Source organism: Neopsephotus bourkii, unplaced genomic scaffold, assembly GCF_033783945.1.
Source record: "Neopsephotus bourkii isolate Nb327-2 ecotype Australia unplaced genomic scaffold, CSIRO-AGI_Nbou_v1 NB_1376, whole genome shotgun sequence".
Classification (NCBI taxonomy): domain Eukaryota; kingdom Metazoa; phylum Chordata; class Aves; order Psittaciformes; family Psittacidae; genus Neopsephotus; species Neopsephotus bourkii.
Window position 1 is genome coordinate 5,063,106 of NW_026901855.1, and position 14,805 is coordinate 5,077,910.

The following is a 14,805-nucleotide window of genomic DNA, read 5'->3' on the forward strand; positions in this document are numbered from 1 at the left end:
CCACTTACATTTTTAAAGGTATTCACTATCAGATATCTAACATTTGACTTTTGAGTATACTTAGCAATATACATAGCCAGAGCTGTCAATGAATTTAGCTATTATTAAACTTTCACATTTCTGAAAATCAGGCCTCAAGTCACAAAGTCAGATACCCAGAACATGAGGACACAAAGTAATTTACAGTCTTTGAAAAATTTTGTTTCAGTGATTCGCTTCATATCATAGAGGAACTTCATGGTAAAAGTAAAATTAGTGCCACGGGAGAATTCAACAGCCTTAGCGATGACCATAATTTTCTTGCCTGCAATCTCAGGACTTCACATTACACATCTTCCAATATCAGCAATAATGAAAGCAGTGATTGATTTCAAGCTCTTGGATTTAGCATCACAAATCTGCATTCAGGTGTTACGTCCCAACTTGCATTGAGAAAGAAAATTATGTTTTACTGATGATAATGTACATATAAACATATTAGTTTATATTAATTACTCAACAAAGTGGTATTCCTTCATGCTTTTAGTTACAGTGTTGATGTGAACAGATGAACTGATTCTGTCTGCCCCTTCCAGCATAAACATGTAAAAAGCATATGTACATGAAATCATTAGATCTACCAATGGGACCCCAAACATTAGAAGTGTTAGCAACAGAAAAATAACATCCTTTGTACAGCTCAAATGAGGATGAGGATTGAACTGTACAGAAAAACATTACACTGTAGTTCATATAACTAGTGCTCAAATATTGTAGTAAAAACCTGCACAGAAAGGTGAAGTGTAAAAATATTACACATTCTCTTGAAAGTAAAATGACAGTTAAAAGCCCAGAACTGCAACTTTTTTTTTTTTTCTTCTCAAAATAAATAAACCTAGTATTTTTCATCAGTTAGAAGAATTATAAATGTGATTGTGATTGGTTTGGAAATTAATTTAAGAAACTTACCACTTCTAAGGCCATAATACGTTCCTAAAAATAAAGTTAGATGCCATTAGAAAGTAAAGAATATAAATGCAACACAAGTTGAACAATGATGAAAAGGATTCATTTTGTTTTTTTGCTGGTCATATGCATGGTATTTTGTAAAAATATCACTGAATAGGAACTACTGTACTTAATTGGACCTCTGACCCATTTATCATACTATCACTCTTTAGAAATTTGTTCTAAAGGAAAGAAACTCCCCAGAAACAAGGTAAGAAAGAATTAAAAAAAAAAATTACTCAATGAATCATTTTACTCAAATAGTACCATTTGATTTTCAATATTGTTATTACTCTTGTGTATCCCAATGACTGATTTCTTTTTTCGAGCATCTATGACTGTAAATCTGGCATATTTTGGAGTTAATGTCACATTAGCATCTGGTTAGGTTTCTTTTAGGCATTTCCTTCAAAAACTAACAAGCAAATTCCATATCATTATTCTGTTATCCAGAAATAGTTCTGAATAATGTTTTTTTAATAATAAGATGACACTAGTCAAAGTCTAATGTTAGATGAAAATAAAATTAAAATAAAGCAAGCTTGTATCTGTTTTAATCCAGCACAAAATATAGAGAACCCAGAATTCATAAATTCACTGTATATATTTTAATGTTCCCTTTCCATTTAAAAGAATCTTTAAGAAAGATATTAAACCAGTAAATTCAAGATCATGTACTCTGGCACTAATGTCCTGACTGGGAATGGTATTTTAAGTAACTCAATAAAATGTACATTCAAGTGCTTAGTTGAGTCCTGGTCAGGTACATTTGGAGTACCTGACCATTAAGATATTACAGGAAATCTTACCTTGCTCAAATATTACCTTTTTGAAAGTACAGAAGAAGATTTTGTGTGGGTTTTTTTCCCCTTTTCCTCCCTGGGTGGATTAGGCTAAGAATCCTTATATGTTTTCCTGCTCTATCACTCCCTAACAGGTAAAAATGATTGTAACAATCTGGATTTATTCCTACAGCATTCAAAGATAGACAAGTCTGAACTGACTTCAGGACACTCAAGAAATTGACACATACAACAAAAATTTCTTCCAATGGAAGAATTTGGGAGCCAGAAACAGCTCTTGCCAGTCACAAGACTGCAAAGGACATAAGGCAATTCGATCAGCAGCTTGACAGACCATCAGAAATACAGGCAAGCACATGTATCCACACAAGATACTATTATAACGCAACTTTCTGCAGTATAAAATTACACCTTATTAAATCAGAAGTAAATCATTAGAACAATTTGTCAACTATAGAGCTTCACATGAAAACAGATGCAGAATTGCTTCACATGAAAAGAGATCTTTTTACATTGATGTAACTAGATATGCACCTGTGTAAACTGCTTGCGTAGACAAGCTCTCAGCCTTGTTGAACTTGAGCTGCCAGAAAGCTAGGCCAAGATTTTTGTTTGAACAAGGAACAGCTGGATTGGTGTGTTGTGTAACTTGTCTGTTCTTACTGGATCAAACTGTTTCTATACTTTTTGATACATCTAGCCCTCAAAATGTCTCCTTTTTATGATGTTAGAAGAGAAAGCTTCTATTTTCAAACAAACTCTTATGGTCAAAACTCAGGTCAATACATAATTTCATTTTCTTTAACACCCTTATCTTCATAAATTCCTTCATAAATGTCCTGCTTCCAGAACACTTACAGAAAGTTGCTTCACTGATACTCTTCATACTGTAGCTTAACTTTTTTATACTCATGTGGGGTACTGTCTGCTGTAATTTGTTGCTAAAAATTTCTTTTCCTTTCTCTATTCTGAAGAATACATGAACTACCCTCCCTAATAGCTTCCAGAGCCTCACAATTTAGACATTCCAGCTTGGTTTTGCTTTCCTAGCCATTTTCATTTCAAAGGAGTATGTTTTCTTTGACTGTAATGCTTAAATACTATTCCAAAGCTGAGCCTAGAGTGAATCTTACTTTTTAATTGCAAATTTACAGTGCCTAGCTCAAGCAGCTTTAGTGCTAGATGACATACAATGAGGAATTACTATACTGTATCAAGTCCTAGCACATTTTGACTGGTTCTTCTTCCTCAGGAAGGTGACATTTAATGTTTCAGAGATTTAAAATATTTACTTAAAATCTTTTACTTTCAGTTTATTCAGGGATACAGAAGAAAACAACACAGCCCAGAAAATCTAAGCCAACATTTTTGAAGTTCTAAATGCAGATTTGCACTGCCTCATGTCACATGCAGTTTCAGTGAAGCCAGCAGTACAACATAACTTGAGTATAGAGTGGGACTTGAAAGCATTCGTTTCACGGATGGACTAAACTTATTGACTCATAAGGAGAATGCTGACTACTTCAATCTTCTGTAATGTGCAACTTAACTGGTGGGCAGAAATTCATTAGTAGTAATTATTACTAGCTATCAGGTCTGTATTTGGCTGCATATATTTCCAAAGCAGAATTTGAGATACAAGGCAGGTCAAAAAACATAATGTAATACAGTTTAGTAATTTGAAGGGAGACAAAAACTGTAGCTACTTAATTAAATAGAAAGTATACCTGGATGGCTCCCATTTCTTCCTCTCTTCTGAGGGTCTTCTCTAGTAGCTCTGTAAAATGAAAAATTGAACTTGTAAATTCAATTTCCTGTCTCATGGCCTGACAGAAAAAGCACTGCATGAAACAATCAGTGAGTTTTTTGTTTCACAGTTTTCACAACATTCCTTTTCAGCTGATTAAACTAATTGATTAAATGTGTCAGTGACATGATTGTTTCCAAGCATGGGCTATTGAGGTAACTAAAAACAGCCACAGGAAGACAGTTTGACTGGGGGGGGGGAAGCATTCAAATTCACAGAAAAACTTGCCTATACTTAAATCAGTCTTTCAGTGTATTTGTAGAATTGGCTGGGAAAAAAAGAAAAAAAAACAAAAATATTCCCGCTGAAAATTGATTAAAGCAGAAGTGGATCATCAAAACTATGCAATTATATATGAAAAATTATTCTAGGCAATGTTTTTAGCAACCAAATAACATCCTCTGGGAAACTAGCAGAGACAATTTTGACTAATATTACAGTAATGACCTTCTCTCAATAAAATGGAATACTTTTGAAAACAGAAACAGCCAGTTCACTATAATAAAGATATCTGAAAAGCTTTTTGTAATCTTTACATAATACCTTGTATTAGGTTTGTGTGACAATTATATATGCTGGCACATACATGCATACAAGTATCATTACATATTAGAAGTTTGAGTTCTGTGGGATATGTCATAAGTTGCTTTTTTATTTCACTCACATATTTTTATGATTAAAAGTATGTTTTGATCAAGTGCATCATATTTACAATTCTGGGGAACCTTAAAGTTATAACCTCATAGAGAGTAGAAAAAAACAAAAACCATGCTGCAGGCTTATTGCTATTTTAACTACCAGAAGTTCACTTGTGAGTTTTGCATGAGAAGAGCACCGCCTTAACTTAGCCAGAGACTGACTTTGAATAAAGATATGTTTCAGTTTGCTAACAATTAGGAGAGTTATGGCATTATGAAATAGCTTTGACAGCCTCATAGGACGGAATTCTGACTGTGAATTCCCTCAGCATCCAAGTACAGAACAGCTAACTGAAAGTATCTGTGTATACTTAAGAAATAAATATTACAGATGAATGCATAATTCAGTTATTACAGATTAGCTTCAATAATTTACAGTAGGAAATAACTATTCTACCAACATTAATCTGCTTTCTTTTCTTCATTTCTCAAATCTTTTATTTTTCTTTCTTCCTTCTCTCATTATGAAGCCTCCTTGTGAGCACCCTAACCCTTTAAACATGATGAACATAACACATACAAAATTTTAGTTATTTCTTTCACAGAGATATTGTTTGACTTGCTGTTTTTTCTTCCTAGCTTCTATGCAGTTTTTTTAAATCTTTTCTTAAAATTAATAAAATGACCATTTCTTCACTTTAGTTTTGGCAAATCTATGTTTTTCTGGATTATTGGTACGCTTTCCAGTGCAATGACTCAACTACCATATAAATTACTATAGCTAAATGTGCTACAACCAACACTAGTAAGTGCAAGAATATGGGTTTGGAAAGTGGCCGCCCTGTATCTTTTCTTTAAGAATATTTCTGTATTCTGAGTTGATAAAACTTTGCATTGTAATACCAGCTGTAAAAAAAATAAATAAATAAATGAGGGGGAAGGAATAAATCTATGAGAAAGGGATGACAAATGAAAGATTCTTCCACATGTTTCATCTGATCAAAAGAAGAATCTTATACTTCACTTTATTTTCATTCTAATGCAATATCTGAGACTCTGGTATAGATAGGACTCTTCTAAGTGAAAGGAATGTTCCTATAATGTTCTTTTCAAAGCCTTTTTATAAATTTAAGCTAAACAGAGCTAATTTCTGGTAATAGCCTCTAGATTTGAAAGTTCTGCATCTGAAATTAGGGATATCTAGAATCCATTTACTTTATTGAAACACTGCCTAAATTGGCTGTCCTGCAGGACATACATAATACTCTGTCCCCATGAGTACCTACCACTTCAGGTAAGTACTGAAGTGTTGCTATTTAACTGACAATATATATGTCACCCTTAACAACTATATGTTCAAGAACCAAGTTCTGCATTTGAACTGATGAGTCCATTTAGTACTCCATCCAAAATAATAGCTTGTTTGCTCCAAAGCTAAAGAAAAAAAAAATATTCAAGCAGTACATATTAAACAGCTATATAAAAAGTCTCATAAGAATACAGCCTATTGTATAATTCTGTTAAACACTGCGATGTATAATGACAGAATATCTTTGCTTATTTGATCTGAAAAGTTCATAGAATCATGGAATGGTTTGGGTTGGAAGGGATCTTTAAGATCACCTAGTTCCAGGTCCCCTTCTATGGGCAGGGGCACCTTCCAGTAAACCAGGTTGCGCAAGGCTCCATTCAACATGGCGATGAACACTGTCAGTGATGGGGCAGCCACGGCTTCTCTCGGCAACCTGTGCCAGTGTCTCACCACCCTCCTGGTGAACAATTTTTTCCTAATATCTAATCCAAACCTCCCCTCTTTCAGCTTGAAGCTATTTCCCCTTGTTCTGTCACATACCCTTGTAAAAAGTCCCTCTCCAGATTTCTTAATCTATAAAACACCTCCCATATTTAAGTTCCTGTGTAAACATGTTTTATATATTCAGTGCCAGAAAATAATATTTCAATAAATTTAAGATAGAGAATTCACTGTGTCTGTGATATATCAAAGCTGATCATTAGCCCTGATAGAGGCTCCTTTTGTTAATCCTATGAACAGCTTCTGAGTTTTTGTAATTCTTTCTTTTCCTAACCTAAGTTCTACAGTGGCATGAGTTCCTACATTTGTGAACAATCCTGCTATGATCACCTTTCAAGGCCTAATGTAACTACAGGGTTCTTGTTTGGTTTTGGTGGGTTTTTTTCCAAAGTGATGTACCATTATTCTCATGGGGCGCAGAACACATTAACGTATAGACTGTCTAGAAAAAACAGCATTAATGAAAAAGCATTACAAAATCACCTTCAGGCATTGATGGTTCTTGCCAAAAGATGAATAATACATGGAGAAAGACAGCAAGAGAAATTACTTTTGGAAATAGAGGTATTCATCAAAATATTTGTTTTTAATCTCACAATCCTATTGCAAACTGTAAGCTAAAACAATTTAAAAAACAATAATCAAATGTTTCAGTTGTTTAATACAACTCAAAACCAACAGCAAGTTCAGAATATCGTCTGTAGAATTAGGGATTTACTTCGTGTAGTTTTACAAAAACTAATTTATTTACAGTGGTTAAACTCCAAATCATCTAAGGTTTATCTCTCGTTTAGCTACTCATCAATGAGCACCAAGTGTCCTTGGAGTGACTTAAATTTATGCAATAAAACTTCCAGGAAATACACAGGTTGTGATTTAAAACGATCCATAAAAGCTATTATCTTTTGCAGTTTGTGTGACACTGAAACAACACAGTATGCTGCAAAATAGTGTGAATATTACCCTTGAGATGAAGATGGTTGCACTCAATGGCTCAAGGTCCAAATGGAGATCAGTGACAAGTGGTGTCCCTCAGGGGTCAGTGTTGGGATCATTTTTGTTTAACACCTTTGTCAGTGACACGGACAGTAAGGCTTGAGTGCACCCTCAGCAGACTTGCCAACACCAAGCTGTATGGTGCAGTTGACACACTGAAGGAAAGGGATGCCACCCAGAGGGACCTGGACAGGCTTGAGAAGTGGGCCTAAGCAAACCTCATGAAGTTCAACAAGGTCAAGTACAAGGTCCTACACCTGGATTGGGGCAATCCCAAACACAACTACAGGCTGGGTGGAGACTAGATTGAGAGCAGCCCTGAGGAGGACTTCTGTGTGTTGACTAATAAGAAGCTCTAATTGCCCTCTACTCTGCTCTCATGAGAATCCAACCTGTAGTACTGTGTTTAGCTCTGGGGCCCCCCAAGACAAGAAGGACATGTACCTCCCCAGCTGAGTCCAGCATAAAGCCATAAAGATGATCAGAGAGCTGGAACACCTCTCCTGTGAAGACAGGCTGAGTTGGGCTTGTTCAGCCTGGAGAAGAGAAGGCTTCGGGGAGAGACATAACAGTCTTCCAGCATCTGAAGGGGGCCTATAAGGAAGGTGGTGAGAGACTTTTTACACTTTTTACAAGTACATGTGACAAGGACAAGGGTGAATGGCTTTAAGTTGAAAGAGGGGAGATTCATATGAGATACTAGGAGAAAACTTCACTATGAGGGTGGTGAGACACTGGCACAGGTTGACAAGAGAAGGTGTGGATGCCTCATCCCTGCATTGCTCAAAGCCATGTTGGATGGGGTCCTTGAGGAACTTGGTCTAGTAGAAGGTGTCTCTGCCTATGGCATGGGTTTTGGAACTACATGATCTTCAACATAACCCTTCCATGATTTTATATTCCATCATAACTCTCAGGCAAGTGAGGAAAAAGCTGTGCAGCTACTGAAAAAGACTTTTTTTCTCACACACACCCTCACACCCCAATTGTAATTTTCACTGCTAGGGGAAAGTTTCAGAAAATACATTTAACAGCAGATATTTATTGACTGGAATGAGTAAAATACAACTGTATTATCTTATTCATACTGGCTGGTCCACTAATGTGCCAATAACTAACTAGAATGTTAGAAAGCAGTTCAACTCCTTTATCCCTCTGCTGGGAGTAACAACACCAGGAAACAGGACATTGACATTGTATTACCTGGAGCAATCAACTTCCCAATGATTTGAACTAAAAATCACAGATTTGTTTCAGAGAAAACACTGAACTTTCACTCATTATGAAGCAGGAACTGGATTTTAAGCACTGCATGACTTCCCATTTTAAGAAATTGAAAGTAAAAACAGAACACATTCTGTTTCACATTCTCTGTGAAGACTAAAGTGCCAGAGAAAAGTCAACAAATGGGATCAATACCTGATTTGTATTTAGAAATACAATTTTACTAAGAATTTAAACTTGGTACCTGCTAATACATAACTTGTTTTAGCAAAGGGAAATGCACAAATACAGAACTGTACATAAAATCAGTTCTTATAGTCACAAATATCTAGTCATATAGTCAAAAACCCTAAAAAGTGATTCAGATTACTCTGAAGTTCACATTTGCAATTCAGTTCAATTCTACATACATATCTTATGAGGTGTAAACTATCCAAGATATCTACTAAGTTGCCAGCAGATCTGACTCAAGGCTTTCACCCCTCTGAAGCAGCTGCAACTCACACAGGAAACTATACAGCAACTCATATAGCAGACATATTGATACTATATGACATTAAAACAAGAAATCTGGCTTGTTACCAGAAAAGAATGATATAAAATATTCCTAACCTGCTAATTTCATTATTAGCATTCATAAATTTAGTAACTGAAGATAAAGGAGGAGACATCTCAAAAGCTATTACCTTTTTCGGAATTGTATTCAGATGGTTTATAGCCTTCATTTAATTGTTTTCACAGCAAAACTCAATGGCCACTGCATTTTTATTAATTTTTTTTTGTAGCTTCTGCTAAGCAAAGTCTCAAGTGATTTTTGATACTGATTAGAGCTTTCTATTCTGTTAGCAAACTGTTATATTAACATTGAACGAATTCCACTATCTTTAAAGACTATAATTCAGTTACCATCACTGCAACCAATGTACTGCTCATCACCACCAAGACTGAAACAGCTGTTCTGTTTCTAAGTCAATCGTTTTCTCATCCACATGTAAAAAGACCTCCAAACTCAAAGGAATAATTTTTTTAAAAAGGCATTCCCTTTTTTCATATTCTCTGCCTTTATAAATTCTAGCAATTTATTAGTTACTGTAATCTTTAGTAAGTAACACAGCAAATATTTCAACATAATACACTTCACATAAGTATACACAGAACTTTGAAATTCTTTTCTGATCAGGTTATTCTTCTGATACTTTTTTGGTATACACTTTCATTTTTGCTGTGGAATTTCAAAGCAGATTCTTAAAATTATAGCGGTGCATTTGTTTGCATTAACCTGAAGCAGCACCCACAATCATAACATAAAAAGGCATCTGAAGCTGAGAGAACGAAACAACAGTGCAGGGTCCAGATTTCCTTAACAGACTTACCATTAGGCAGGAAACAGAACATACTGTGTTTTCTTCCTGTTCCCTGAGGTTTAGGTAGGTTTGATATTTTGTAGCACAACTTTTAAACTTTCACATCTCCAGTGCTGGCCTGGCCTTACTTGCAAAGAAGCTAATGGCTTTTGGGAAAAGGGTAACGATAGATGGGAGGGGACAAGGAACAACAGAGAAATGCAACTTGAGATTCTCAGAGAATTTTCTATTCAAGTATTCATGCTCCTGAAATTTAAGACTTTTAGGAATTAGTGGTATCTTACTGAGTCAGGCCTAAAGTCACACAACCTACAACCGACTTCACAAGTGGATATTAAAACAAGAGGGAAAAGAAAGAAAATATAGTATAACTTACTCTAATGGCAGCTTAAGACAATAAGCACCTGAGAGAATTCCTAAGTAAAAGGACTGCATCTGAACCATCCATGATCTATCTGACCTCCGTGAACTTGACTATTTCTTCATTTAACCTATTTTTTGTTTTGGATGCCAGAACATTTTGCAACAATGAGTTTCCATAATTAAACATGCACTATGCAAAAATGCCTTTTGTTTTAAACATATCTGGACTGTCAAAGACTTCTTTACCTGCATAAGTCTTGCTTCTAATTTACTTCTTTCAGTGTGAGGCAGACACTGTAATAGTTCAGCTGATGGTAGGGACAGAGGAGTTATAGAATTGATAAGGAGAATTTAGAACACCTGCTTGGAATAAATGAAAAAATAGAGAGGCTTTCTAAATGAAGTGTGGGAGATTTTTTGCATATCTGCATCAAGTAAGAATCAATGTGAGAAACTACTGAAGGAAGCAAACACAAGACCACCAGACAAAAAATTATAGATTCCAATGCGCTGCTTACACATTTTTAAGAGGCCTTTATCATAGAATACTTAGGGTTGCAAAAGACCTTAAGATCATCTAGTGCCAACTCCCTGCCATGGGCAGGGACACCTCGCTCTAAACCATGTCAACCAAGGCTCTGTCCAACCTGGCCTTGAACACACCAGGGGTGGCGCATTCACAACTTCCCTGGACCACCCATTCCAGTGCCTCACCACCCTCACAGGAAAGCACTTCCTCCTTATATCCGATCTAAACTTGTCCTGTTTAAGTTTTAACCCGTTTCCCCTTGACCTGTCACTACAGTCCCTAATGAAGAGTACTTCCCCAGCATGCCTATAGGCTCCCTTCAGACACTGGAAGGCTGCTATGAGGTCTCCATGCAGCCTTCTCTTCTCCAGGCTGAACAGCCCCAACTTTCTCAGCCTATCTTCACACGGGAGGTGCTCCAGTCCCCTGATCATCCTCTTGGCCCTCCTCTGGACTTGTTCCAACAGTTCCATGTCTTTTTTATGATGAGGACACCAGAACTGCACACAATACTCCAAGTGAGGTCTCACAAGAGCAGAATAAAGGGGCAGGATTACCTCCTTCAACCTGCTGGTCACGCTCCTTTTGATGCAGCCCAGGATATGGTTGGCTTTCTGGGCTGCAAGTCCACACTGAAGCTGGCTCATGTTCATTTTCTGATCGACCAGCACCCCCAAATCCTTCTCTGCAGGGTTGCTCTGAATCTCTTCTCTGCCCAGCCTGGAGCTGTGTCTGGGATTGCTCTGACCCAGGTGTAGGACCTTGCACTTGGCATGGTTAAACTTCATGAGGTTGGCATCAGCCCACCTCACAAGCATGTCAAGGTCCCTCTGGATGGCATTCCTTCCCTCCAGCATATCAACCAAACCACACAGCTTGGTGTCATCGGCAAACTTGCTGAGGGCACACTCAATCCCCTGTCCACGTCACCAACAAAGATGTTGAACAAGACTGGTCCCAACACCAATCCCTGAGGGACACCAGTCGTTACTGGTCTCCAACAGGACATTGAGCCATTGACCACAACTTTTTGCATGCAGCCATCCAGCCAGTTCTTTATCCACAGAGTGGTCCATCTATCAAATTGATGTCTCTCCAATTTAGAGACAAGGATGTCATGTGGGACAGTGTCGAATGCTTTGCACAAGTCTACAGAACAGGTGCACAGAACCAAGTTCAAATAGCAACAAGATTTAATGAGAAGGATGTCTGTAAGAACAGAAACAAGGTGTAAAGAATGAAAAAAAGGTGAAAGGGCTATATGAATTTACAGCAGAGGAACAGAACAACTATGTGTGTCATTCTTTTCAAATTTTCTCCTCTCCAGATGCAGTGGATAGTATCTAGAGACCTTACTGTGTCTCTTAAGTCATTAAGGATGTATACCAACCCATCTTTACAAGTACCAAATACATCTTTGTATCTGGCAGAGGAACTGTGTGTATGGCAATGCATACCTTTAAGCAGATTTGTCTTCTAGAGCTATGAATGTCTTCTGTAAACAACTGCTAACAACTCTAAACAACTTCTCTAAACATCACTATTATAAGTTCAGAGGTGGCATTCCAGGTATTATCTGTTCTCTGTAATAGTGTCCAAATATGCAAGCTGAATTCCAGCCAGAATAGAATCAAGGGACTCCTCTAAAATCTAGCAAGATTGTACATTAATGTCAACATAGCTGGGACAACAGCATATAGCTATTGACTCACAGAAGCACTGAAAAATTGTGAAGCCACAACTGCAGAGCTAGAGAAAACCTTCTGTTTTCAAAACACTATTTGCTCAACTCTTCCCTAGAGAGATGTAAAAGCATAAAAAGTCAGATCACCTGTACTTCAGGTTTTGGCAGCCTCATTAATCAATGAGCTTGTCTTTATCCTAAGCAGGCATTTTTCCTTGGCAGGAAGTCTTAAATCTCCTATGTGAGAGAATGTTTTTACACTATGGACTTTAATCTACGTCATCTGCTGTAGGATGACACCACCATTATTTTTCTTCTCCGAAACCCTTACTAAACTACATGATTCTACTGACCAAGAAAACCACTACTAGCTAAACTTCTCTTTATGGCTCTATATAATGGTTTCTTAATTTTTTAATATATTTCACAATAAAATAATAATTTAAACAGAAAGAACTTTCTTGTCTGAAAACAAGATGTGCAGACACCAAGAGTGGTAAAATGAAAAAAAAAAATAAAAATAAAGCAACAAGAAAAACCAACCAACCAACCAAAAAAAAAAAACCTAAAAAACAACCAACCAACCAAAAAATCCCAAACAAAAGACACAGAATAAAAACATGGAAAATTGATGCAGTAAAGCAAAAGTTTACCTGAAAAACATGGTTTCAGCCATGAAAATTGAAATGAGATACAACAGATACTAAAAATGCAGTTGCCAAAAATGATTTTTTTTCAACTACTTTTAATGCATGTTTTGGTTGTTTTGAAAACAGTTTGGAGTTTCAGGATGCTGTCATTTTCTAATTACGAATTAAATACCTGCTTATAAAAACTACACCCACAACTCTGCAGCAACCAGAAGGTTGCTGTCAAGATTAAAAGCAAGTCATATGCTTATTAGTTGAATCTATCCTCAAATCAATATATACACACACAAAAAAAAAGATACAAACAGCTAGTAGTTAATGGGAGTGAGCCACTCCCATCTCGTAACATTCTTTGTCTCTTGTGTAAAATTGTATCTGTCAACAGTCATCGTAGCAATCTTTACAGATGCCAGCAATTAAACAAGCCAAAAGGCTGAGTGTCAATATCTCATTTTTTTTTTTCCATCTAACATGCTTAAGTTAAGGATGAAAACCTGGTAAAATATAGTAGAAAAAAACAGCACTGTTACTGCCTGTGCCCTCTTCTTACATAAGGAACATAGTCGTGTAACTATACTTCAACACTTCAAATCAACAAAAAATCCAAACCCCAAACAATAGCAACTGTGAAATTCTAGTCTTTGTAGCTTCTAGGCTATCTCTTCTACTCACAGGTGAAAAGACAGATATTTTTTTTTTATGTGCAAAGAGAACTTTCTTCATGGCAAAAAAATTCTTTGTACCACTAAATGTAGTAATTAAAATATTATCTGAATAAAATATTATCTGAATTTTAAGAGAAAGCAGTTTCAAAGTTGACCTTGCTTGTTATCAAAGATGCATACCCCAAAGAGAGCTCATTAACACACATACACTTGGAGAACATTGCAATGATGGGTTTTTGGGGTTTGGTGGTTTTTTGATACCAAAATTATCTATCAAAATACAAATACTCCAACTTTATATTACCCTTAGGTTGGCAAGGCTTGCCTATAGTCACAAAAGTCTCTTTTCAGTTACAACTATGCAGAGTATCTTATGAGGAAACATAAGACTAAAAGCCCTAAGATAAAGATAATTGAGGGGATCACTGAGATCCACTGAATCTAGAAATTAGACACTCACAAAATTCAAAGAAAACACAAGTCACAATGAAAATATTGATGTGGATGGGAAACAACTCACTTCACTGGCTTTTTGCAACCATCTACTATGTTGGTTGCATTTAGCAACTGAAATATACAAATAAGTCATTGGCTGGAGTAATGGAACAAAAGGTCAAATAAAATACATACTGTGCTAAAAGAGCCCTTTGACACTGACCTAACAGGCTTAATATATAGGAGAGAAAAATAGTAACTTGCAGTAATAACCAGCAGTTACTGGTCACTTTGGGTTTTACAGTTTTTTCAACTTTTTTTAAAAATAACATTCTTTTGGGTAAGCACACATTTGTTTTATGGAGGTCTGATCCCACTTGGAATATCTGGTCCTGCAAAGGTTTAAAAAGGAAAGAGTGCTAGGTGAATATGCTGTAAATCCAATCAATAAATACTTTTCAGAAACTATATTGACATCACCTCTAAAATAGTCTGACAGGTAGCTGCTTTTTTTTCCTCCTGCCAGTTTGCACAAATATGAATTTAACAGTGTGTGAGAAGCAGAATCTCCTCTAGGTGAAAAGTATCAGTAAAGATAAACGACAGCACTTCAAAGAAAGTTCATATGTTATTCTTGGGCTTGGTACTGTCTTGAAGAGCATCTATCGCAATGATTTCATGCTTCTTTTGGAATAGGTGCAGCTACTCTTCTTTTAAAAAATATTTAATCACAGTTTGTACAGAATTCTATCATCTGTGACAGGGTAAATATGACCTTTCACACACCACATAAAGGTCCAGGCCAGGGGATGTGAGTAAACATATGTTAAGTTTTCCCTTTCAATTC

The 14,805-nt window shown here is 36.4% G+C and overlaps 1 protein-coding gene across 17 annotated transcripts in view; it reads right to left on the reverse strand.

The window, feature by feature from the left end:
- Positions 1–14,805, reverse strand: part of CEP128 (centrosomal protein 128) — a 145,454-nt gene that overhangs the window by 58,217 nt on the left and 72,432 nt on the right. For 14 of the 17 annotated variants that reach the window (XM_061367536.1, XM_061367525.1, XM_061367524.1 and 11 more), the window contains 2 exons: positions 3,518–3,567; positions 949–972 (listed from right to left, as the gene is read on the reverse strand). In XM_061367536.1, coding sequence (XP_061223520.1) covers positions 949–972; positions 3,518–3,567 — 74 coding nt within the window. Of the gene's footprint in view, positions 1–948; positions 973–3,517; positions 3,568–9,641; positions 9,779–9,916; positions 9,952–14,805 lie in introns of those variants that run through there. The other 3 variants (XM_061367531.1, XM_061367528.1, XM_061367535.1) reach the window with 2 other exon arrangements.